Source organism: Rhipicephalus sanguineus, chromosome 3 (genome assembly GCF_013339695.2).
Source record: "Rhipicephalus sanguineus isolate Rsan-2018 chromosome 3, BIME_Rsan_1.4, whole genome shotgun sequence".
In the NCBI taxonomy this organism is placed as follows: Eukaryota; Metazoa; Arthropoda; class Arachnida; order Ixodida; family Ixodidae; genus Rhipicephalus; species Rhipicephalus sanguineus.
The window spans coordinates 52,698,077-52,708,420 of record NC_051178.1 but is presented as its reverse complement, the minus strand read 5'-3'; the positions used below and the strand labels follow the sequence as shown (position 1 = coordinate 52,708,420).

At 49.2% G+C, this 10,344-nt stretch overlaps 1 protein-coding gene across 1 annotated transcript in view; it reads left to right on the top strand.

Annotated features, from left to right (window-relative positions):
* Positions 1-2,038: 2,038 nt before the first annotated feature.
* LOC119385467 (4-pyridoxate dehydrogenase-like) overlaps positions 2,039-10,344 on the top strand; it is a 106,539-nt gene continuing 98,233 nt past the window's right edge. The window contains exons 1-2 of the mRNA XM_049413998.1: positions 2,039-2,044; positions 2,947-3,076. Coding sequence (XP_049269955.1) covers positions 2,039-2,044; positions 2,947-3,076 — 136 coding nt within the window. The remainder of the gene's footprint in view (positions 2,045-2,946; positions 3,077-10,344) is intronic.

Here is a 10,344-nt window from a genome sequence, read left to right as displayed (position 1 = left end):
ACGTATGATGTTTCGTTGCAACAAATCGGCGACATTTTCTTCAATGACGTTCCGCTCGGATGAAGAGACGCAATATGGTCGACGGCGTACGATAGAAGTGCGATCCGTCTTGATCCGATGCGTGATAATGGACGTTTGTGCGAAAGAGGAGGAGTGGGCATCAAACGATGTCGCATGCTTTTGTAGCAAGGCAAGCAACTCATCTGACTGCTATGAGGTCAGGTCGGGACTGATAGTCGCAGCGAGAGCAGAAATGCATGGGGAACGTGCAACAGAAGGAGTGTCAGAGCACGCCGGCACGAGCGGAACAACTGAGGCTTGGATTCCGTGACGCAAGCCATTGTTGTGCCTTTAGGGATGAGAATTTTCTCGGACGTCTGGTTTGTAGCGTAGAGAAGTCCGCTGCCATCGTGGAACCGCACTAGCCCTGAAGCAAAGGCTATCCCTCTTGTGAGACAGCGTGCGGACGGCAGGACAAGCACGTCACCATAGTCGATCACGTCAGAGGCGATGGTAACTATTCCTTGATGACCAGGTGGTATCTCGGTATCCTCCCCAACGAGCAAGCGAAGTGGCGTGTCATCCACAGAAAGGGCATAGTTGGTTCCATCATGTGAAGGGCACGTACTCGATAGCAGATGGAAACTTTTGCCGTAGACAGAATATCCCACCCCAATATAAGCTGGTGGGCACACGAACTCAGCACCGGGAACTGTACGTAATAGAGAAGTCCATCAATGAAAACACGAGCGGTGCACATGGCGGAAGGTCGAATGGCGTCCCCTTGAGCAGCGAACAATGTAGGACCATCATAAGGGGTGGTGACGTTCCGAAGACGGGAACACAAAGAACGATCAATAACCGATAAATAAGCAGCAGTGTCTATCAAAGCGTCCACGTATACACCTTCTACTAAAACAGATACCATATTATATGGACGCACTGGAGAAATTTCTGTCTTGTCGTTCAATGCAGCTTTTCCTCCAAAAGCTGCATAGGTTAGTTTTCCGGCGATGATCGGTCAACTGCGAGACAGGTCGCAGTGGTGACGTAGAGCTGCGAAGAGGCGACGGTGAGCGGCGTCTAGTGGGGCGGTAAGTTGGTGCCGTCTCGGATGTTGCAGCTGGGAATGGAGAGTGACGTGGCGGCGGAGCGTAAGGACGGCATTAAAACGGGGCCCCGGCGGCACCATCATCTCCTTCGTAGGCGTCGAATCTACGGCGCTCGTCGTGCGGACGTCGAGTGTGCAGACATCGATTGCACGACGCCTGATGAACCAGCAACGACTTGTGCGTACGTTGGCTGGAGTCGAGGGGTCAGAGAGTCCACATACGCTGGAGCGACCATCGACCCCAATTCCTCCTTGATCACGTCGCGCAAAAGAGTGCTGGAGGCGTGAGGGGGCTCGGGTCGCTGATAGGCCAAGAAATTGCAGCTCTTCCCTATGATCGCTCGGATCATAGCACAAAACGCCGGATCGGCGATGGCGGTGTTGTCAGGGCTGTCCGGCGGCAGCCGCTGGGTTTAGAGATCCTCTAGGCGTTGGCACGTGGCGACAACGTCGGCGACTGCTGTCGGGTTCTGTATGGCCAACGCATTGAAGGCGATAGTGCCGATGCCTTTCAGTAGACGGCAAACTCTTTCCGATTCGGTCATGGAGGTGTTCAAACGGCGACAAAGAGCAAGCACATAATGTGTGAGGTGTAGGATTCGCCAAGTTGCTTGCGAGCGTCCAAGGTCTTTGCGAGGGCAGAACGAACTGCCGAAAATTTGGTGAAGCTGTTGCTTGAAATGGGTCCAGTCCGCGAAATCAATTTTGTGATTGAAATACCACGTTTTCGATACGTCCGTGAGGTAGAAAGAAACACGGCGAAGGTTGGCCGGATCATCCCAGTTGTTTGTTGAACTCACTCGGTCGTAGTAGTCCAACCAATCCTCCGCATCTTCACCTTGAAGTCCGGCGAACATGGGGGATCACGCTGATGCCCACTGATAATTCAGGGTGGATAGGCCGCGGTAGTCGGGGCCGTGGAGGTAGATGCAGGTGCGTCGGTTGGCTTGTCCTGAGGCATGTTACCGGACACCTGGTACACACGGTGGCCTGAGCGGAGCTCCAGGAGGTAGAACAGGTTGAGAGAAGAAGGAAGATCGCTGAGCAGCTTCCACCACTTGCGACGCAACGGCTAACGCGACCTTTATCAGGCCCCGAAGGCACGGTGAAGCGACCACACCCGAGACACAAATCTCACAATCCAGCCGAGTTCGCACCACCGATGAAGACGACGAACGCCCATGATGATGAACATGTGAGAAGAGAGTAGATGTGTCTAATGAACGCCCACAATACAGTTTGCATAGAATGGGAAGGAATGAGTAGCAAAGGGAACGTTGAGATTTGCAAATTTGAATGTCAGACTTGTGCCGCACGGCCTTACAAAGGACCAGGAGGACACGCGGGCAGCAGTGAGCGCTGATTTGCTCTCCGAGGCAGCGAAAGATTCTGCATTCCTCGACAGCATCATTGCTGAAGACGAAACATGGTGTTTTCAATACGATCCTCAAACAAAGAGGCAGAGCGCCGAATGGCGGTCTACAAAGTCTCCGGCGTCGAGAAAGGTGCAGCGACACAAGACCAAAGCAAAACGATGCAGAAAGTTTTTTTCGATGCCACAGGTGTCATACACCACGAGTTTGTGGAACAAATACAGACGGTGAATCAGGAGTTTATATGCGCGTGGTCTAACGCATGCGTGATGCACTGCGACGCCGTCGCTCTGACTTATGGGCATCTGGACAACGGCGCCTTTTCCAAGATAACACAAGATCGCACACTGCTCTCAGTGTGACAAAATTTCTCGCCAAGCACAGCATTACTGTACTTCCCCATCCGCCATATTCGCCTCACCTCTCCCGATGAGTTTTTTTTTCCTGTTTCCTCGTGTGAAGAGAGCCCTAAAAGGTGACTGGATAGGGAACGTGGATGCCATTCAAGACTCTACGACGGAGGAGCTGACAGCCCTGACAAAAGAAGCGTTTGTCAACTGCTTGCAAGACCTCAAGAAGCGTTGGAAGCTGTGTAAATGTTGCAAGGGAGACTATTTTGAAGGGGTGCTGCACAAATGATTTCAATTTTAAACGCATTTTTATATGCGAAAGTATCTTATGCTCGGGGCAGTGTCCGTTCTGCGGCGTCCGTACCCCTACTGCTCATGCGCCAACTCTCCCTCTTCTCCTCACGTGAGCGCGAGGAAGTGGGATGAGGTGGGGTGGAGGAGGGGACGTGAGCGCTACCTCCGCTTTGTTTCTCCGCTCCCGTTTCTCTCTCTCCGCCACAGCTGTGCGCTCGTATATATAGCGGCGCGGGCTCACTCCCGTCGCACTCTCCTTCGCACGGCTCTATGAACACTCGCTAGTGGCAGTGGCAGCGCCACCGCTACGGAGCAGAGGAAGGCTTGAGAAGCCGAACGTAAACGTCAGCGTCGACAAGCGGTAATTCAAACGCCTCGACAACCACCGTCTCATAAGCAATCTGTAGTGCTCAGCCGCACGTCACCACAACTGCCCCACGCGACTCCCAGCACGCTCGGACCATCCATTCCATGAACGTAGCGTGCATTAACGCGGCACATAAAAGAAAGGGACAGGACACAGACGTGGAGATAGGTAGGCGCTAAACTTCCAACTGTTTATTTCATGCCAATCACACCCATTTTATATATCCGCGAGAAAGCACAACTCATCTTGCACGTGTTCTTAAACCACGGAAAGTCATCTCCTTTTCCGAGAAGGAAATCGATGACGAGCTTACACACAAGCGTCCTAATTCTTTTATAGCTTCGGCTTCTTTTATCTCCCGTGTGAGCCGATCCCTAGGCCTACCGATAACAATGCAGCTATACAGATCAGGGGAGCAACCACAGCCTTTGCAGTGTGCTGCCAGGAACCCTCCCGCCGTAAGCTTATTTCTCGCGTTATAGCAGTGCTAGCACAATCTGTCATTCAGACACCGTTTTGTCTGCCCAATATAGTACATCCCGCAGGATAAAGAAAACTTGTAGATGACACAGGATACACAATCAACGAATCTAACGTGGTGTTTCTTATCACAAGCTGGGGTGTTTCTTATCACTTAACGTGGTGTTTCTTATCACAAACACCACGTTAGATTCGTTGATTGTGTATCCTGTGGCATCTACAAGTTTTCTTTATCCTGCGGGATGTACTATGTTGGGCAGACAAAACGGTGTCTGAATGACAGATTGCGCGAGCACTGCTATAACGCGAGAAATAAGCTTACGGCGGGAAGGTACCTGGCGGCACACTGCAAAGGCTGTGGGTGCTCCCCTGATCTGTATAGCTGCATCGTTATCGGTAGGTCTAGGGATCGGCTCACACGGGAGATAACAGAAGCCGAAGCTATAAAAGAATTAGGACACTTGTGTGTAAGCTCATCATCGATTTCCCTCTCGGAAAAGGAGATGACCTTCCTTGGTTTAAGAACACGTGCGAGATGAGTTGTGCTTTCTCGCGGATGTATAAAATGGGTGTGATTGGCATGAAATAAACAGCTGGAAGTTTAGCGCCTACCTATCTGTACGTCTGTGTCCTGTCCCTTTCTTTTATGTGCCGCGCTAATACACGCTACGTTCATGGATGACCAACTCGCCCGATCAGCAACCGTTCTGAACATCCATTCCAGCCGTGGTCACCAGCGCTGCGTTCCATCGCTCCTCTCCTTACACTCTTAACGTGGTAACCGATAAATGTGATGTTGTGCACCTATAAAGAAAGGGTTACATTAGCTTCGAGGGCACAAATTCCAACTTGGTAACCCTTACTATTAGTACACAAAATAGCATTTATCAGTTACCACGCTTAGAGTGTACGGATGCCTCTTGTCCGTTATTCTCACGTGATTAATGTCCATCACTAAATTAGTAGCCTACAGAGGTGTCAGTTGTTCGCTGTTCTGTCTGACTGCACAATGCACATGTGGCGGTGCCTGAAGCAACAATTTTCCGGAGTAGTCAGCGTCACAACTTTCTTTGTTAACCTCTCTTAGCACCTACATTTCCATGGTTGTTTCTGGTTTCGTGCGCGTGCTTGGTACGGTGAAGTGCCTTTTGAGTACTGCGTTATGCTCCATTATCAGCGTAACGTAGTCGACTGAACGATCCTTCAGCCAGCAAATAACCCGATACCGGAGACCTTGTGAGATATTTATTAATTCGGTAATTGCGGGAGCTGACACATGTTCCGGGGTAAGCTCTTCGCGAAAAAAGAACTGTAGAGTTATAGTAGACGTGAATTATGCCTTAGACAACAGATTTGCGAGTAAGCCCCGGCACTGTTTGCAAAATTACACTTTTCATCACCTACGTAACACTATGCAGCGTAGGCATTCACCTCGGGCATTTACCAAGTACCAAGAACACTCCAGAACATAACTGTATTTGCTGAGGCAACTAATGCATTAAAGTATGACAGCTTAGCGCACTCGCCTAATTAAGTACAGAATATATTAAGTGAATATAGGCTGCTAGTCGCACTCTTCAATATGACAATATCTTAATTTTAGATAAGTATTCAAGAAATCGCTCGGGTTCGCTCTATTGATTTTACGATGAAGTTATGACACATAAGGTAATGCAGAGCATCAGACAGATATCTGCTCCGAAAAGTCTATATACGGGATTCTTTACGTCTAGTGTAAAGCGTGTATTTACCTCCTGAAAAAGATAACAGTTTCTACTCGGATGTCTTTCTGTGATTACTCATGCTTAGTTACCAATGTTTCTCGCTTTGTTAGAAAATATACGTCTACAGCGACAAATGAAACCAATTTCTCGAAGTTCTTTTTAATTACACCGTATTTGACGACACGTATAGTGCGTGGACAGAGAACGCAGTTTCTAAGAGACTCCTGCGGCAAATGTGGCAACTAGTTTGTCTTAGGCGTAGAGTCGAAACCCGCGAAAACGAAATCCCGAGGGAACGAAATTCTCACCGCAACGAAATATTTTCGGAGCACTGGCGAACGGCCATAGGAGTCAATCCACTTCGTTACACGCGACTCCGAAAAATATTCGTACCGCAGTCCTTCAATAACGAAAATTTTGAAACACGAGTGCGCAAATAATCTACTCTTGCAACGTTAACTACATTTGAAAACTGCTGAAATGCATTCATGCTACACTTAAATTGTGCAAATCTATCGTTACAGCGCACTTGAGAAGCTGCCGCCATCATTGTTTACAAAAAAATACATAAAGCTGGCGACAATGATGATGATGATGATAGCTTGCGGAAGCACGTGCTCGTTATCGCGGGCTACGTAGCCAAACCCACATTCCTCATGGAGTTTCCTTCGTTGACTTGGCTCTGTGCATGGCTTTGTCGGCTTTGCGCGCACATGGTCGCCTGTGTGGAGCCATTTTTCGAGCGTTTCCTTGGTCGCTTGGTGCAACGTGAACTGTGTGTTGCGACTGCTTCGTCCGATTTCGCTGCCTGCGAGGATTCCGCCTCCAACAAAAAAGCGGAAGTTCATCACGGTGGAAGATGAGGCTGCAATCATCAGTGAGTTCGAAAAGGGCAGAAAAAAATGCCCCCACGTCCCCGAAGGGAATCGTGAGGAAATGCGAACGCATTTCCTGCGCCGAGAGTACACGGCGTAGCAATTTTAATGGCGTAAAGCTGGACAAATCGACGCGCTCAAGTGCCTCCCTTTTGGGCGCCTCTTTCAACGAACGCTTCCTACGTGCGTTCGTAATCACCTCAGGGATGTTGCCACCGCCTTGAATGCAGCACAAACGCGTTTAGAACGCGCTGTTTTCAGGCTGTGCCAAGGCAGCACAAACGCTACAAACTTGTTTTCAAACGCACTGCATTGAGGCGGTGGCGCAGGGAGGAGAGAGAGCGAACGGCGAGAGAAGGAGCAGTGAAGCACTGCACCTACCCTCTCCTACACTCTCTCCACACACGCGGGAGCTCCGCCGAGATCCCACGATGCGAGCGCCCTCACACGCCAGAGCGCGCTCCTCCTCTCCACACTCCGCTACTCCGCCCGCACCACCTCCTCCGGTTGCTAGGGGCGAGGATAACGGGGGAGGTGATTCTTAAAAGGAAGAAGGAAATGAAAATGGAAATTGGGTGTGGAGTGCACGATAACTGTCTCTGCAAGATAACTGTTGCTATGGGAGAGGGAGTGAGAGCGGAGAGGCGCGCGGACAACGCCGGATGACTTACATAGCCCGACTAAGAAATGCATTCGCAATTAAAAGGACATCGCCGCAGAATTCGGCGTTGCGTGCAGCCCGCTGTCCACGATTCTGCGTTGATCCGCGCTGATCCAGCGAAGCCGGAAGAACGTTCGCCTGTAGGTACACTTGATGACGGTACTGGTGAAAGCGCAGTGCCGCCGTCACTGACTAATGCATGGGGCGAACTTTGTGCCGTGGCAAACGAGATTCCCGATCTAGAGGCATGAAATTGTTGCATGGTAAGGCCGGCCAAAGCAAACTAACTTTTGGAAATGGGTCGTGTTTCTTGTAAATTTCATGTCTTTTCTGCCGCATTCTCGCGCCAACGAAATTCCCGCAAGAGAGAAATTTTGTGCTTTCCCCGCCGATTTCGTTATTGCGGGTTTCAACTGTATATTCAGAGTTAGTGTAAACGTGGTGCATGGCAAGTATAACGCAAGAATGGGTGAAAGCTGTTAAAGGTTCAGAGCGAAAGATTTAGTGAAATAATTAGAGCGATCTGTCATGCAAGCTTACAGGCCGCGTTTTCGTTAAAAAATGTTGATATGGATGGGGAAGAGGTAGGTGGCATGCGTTTAGAAAAATGGCAAAACAGTGCAATCACAGGATCACGGACAGCACCTGCCTCGCGTTTTGTGTATAAATATAAAGCACTGACTGCCCTTGTTCGGCTAGGTAATCGCGTATGCACACAAGAAGAGCAAATATCATGGCATTCTTTCAGAATATCTTGCTGACACTTTTAGACGTGGTCACAGTCGTAGTGTTTTTCGAATTACCGGACAAGGTGCTGTATAACTCGGTGATATTGAAAAATGAGTATGACTATATAATTGGTGAGTATTGGAAATTATTCATTTGACTCAGCAGTCGAATTGTGCATAATACGTAGGGAGTCTGTCTGATGTTAACAAAGGGCGCAAAATTGTTATTTTTGCTGTAATATATTTAACCTCTCTTCCACGCGGTAATAGTTCTCCGTAGATTTAGTTGCAACTTAGAGAAGCCTGCTGCATGGGACGCCCCAAGTCTATCCCGACTTCTATGTGCCCGTAATTCCGGTATATTTAATTAAGCGATCACATAGATATAAAGGGCCAAAGCTTTTCGCCATTCTCACAGATGCAACACCTCGTCTCCTCCGCCTCGATGGTACCGTGGTTGCCATGCTCGTCTGCTGACCGGTTTCGTACCCGGCCACGACGGTCGCACTTCGATGGAGGCGAAACGCTACTTACACCGAAGTGATAATGTTTTCGATGTGACACAAGAAAGGACGTGCGTGCGACGCAGTGTTTTGAAGCGGTCATCTGTGCAACAGGCCAGAGTAAACGTTCAAGAATACGCCGTAGCCATCGAGGTTTCCACGCATTCATATCACTTTTCCTGACATTTGCGCCAGAAATGTGTTGTAGCCTTTGGCAACGTGCGATGGGCCCCAATTAAAACCTACGATTGCCGAACGGTGTTGCAATTAACAATGTACGAGCAGTTGCGCGAAGCTTTGTGTGCCGTAGTGTGCTTCCCTTTGTGGATGTTCTCGGGCTGCACTATTGCTTGAGCAAATATTACGTGCCAGCCTCGCACTTGAGAGCTTTCACGTAACGCAAAAACAGCGTGAAGCACCTTCGCTTATACGGGTAGTGCTGTCAACTGGAAAAGGCACTACTTGTGTAGTAAATGTTCGAAAATGCGTGGTCCCCTGCGGCTTGCGCTAAGCATCGGGTGCTTGTTCCGTACTTTTCCAGTTTACGAACTGTGGTAGGCCGGCGGAAGAACCGCAGGAGTGTACGAAGGGAAGCTGAATCCGTCGACGATTTTCCGCCTACAATAAGGTGACTGCAGACCACAGATCATTTGACCCGCTTCCCCTTGTTCCATCAGCACTATGAAGATTCCAGTTAACCTGTGTGCAGCACACATTCACATTTTACTGGCGACAGAATAGACTATGTAAACATATCTAGGATCACTTAATTCACACACTGTACGCTGCCAATCCGTTCCCCTGGTCTCTCAACCATGGTCGCACCGGAAAACCGACAAACGTCGTTCCAGGTGAGAGTTCATATAGCTATTAGCACAGTTTACGACATAGAAATTCACACGTGGTATTGCACAGCTCCAACAATAACCGGAAACTGCTCCAATCATAGCCCGGCTGCTGAAAGGAACACGCGAGATGTTTTCACTCACTTCCGCACCGCTAAGCCAACGGCTCGTCACACGTGCCTTTCCTATAGTGCAAAAAAAAACAGGTGTTTCGTGATCTCCGAACATGTGCTTCCGGCTTCAATACTTCTACATAGGGCACTTATAAAGCGCAGTGCTGGATGGCAGTCACTAGCTGCGTAGATATATCAGTGCAAAAGCGACACTATAAGGCAACTAGAGTAATGGCAACTACATTTTTAACGAAGAACACAAAATACCTTAGCGCGCACTAGAGAAATACAATGGCGACAAGGTGCCATATGAAGCTGAGATATATATGGCTAAATGAAGGCTTTTTATTGGAAGTATAAAGGTATCGCCTTGTGGATTGCACACCATACAATGCGAAAAATTGTAGTGCATTGCATACGCCCGCTCTTCCGGGCACTGTTTTCAGCTGCTATATTACATGAATTCCTATACAGCGCCGCGCTGTGGCTACTCCTGAAGCCAAGGCTACGAAGGTCGTTGCTTTGGTTAACTAATGAAAGTACGCTTAGATAAATGTGAGCAGGAGCCCAGACTATACGGCGGGTTGCGGGGATTCTCTGACAGTCACAGCGTTTCAATAGTCGATAGGCTAGCTACATGACGCAGAAGTTTTTGATGATCCAACAGGCCCCTCGCGAGTAGGAGAGTGGGAGGCGACCTTGCTATGCTGTTCTGACCTTCAGGCCCAAAACGCATTGGTTCGAAAAGCCCAGGCAGCAGCCGACGTGAATGACGTCCCGACGGGTACCAGGGATTCCCACTTTGTAGGTGCCGTCCCCGTAAGGGGCGGTTCCTGCATTCCTCCTTTGTTTTTCTAATGAACGTTTTATTGCGATAGAAATTATATGGAAAGTCTCGGCGGATATTTGCCGTTGCCGTC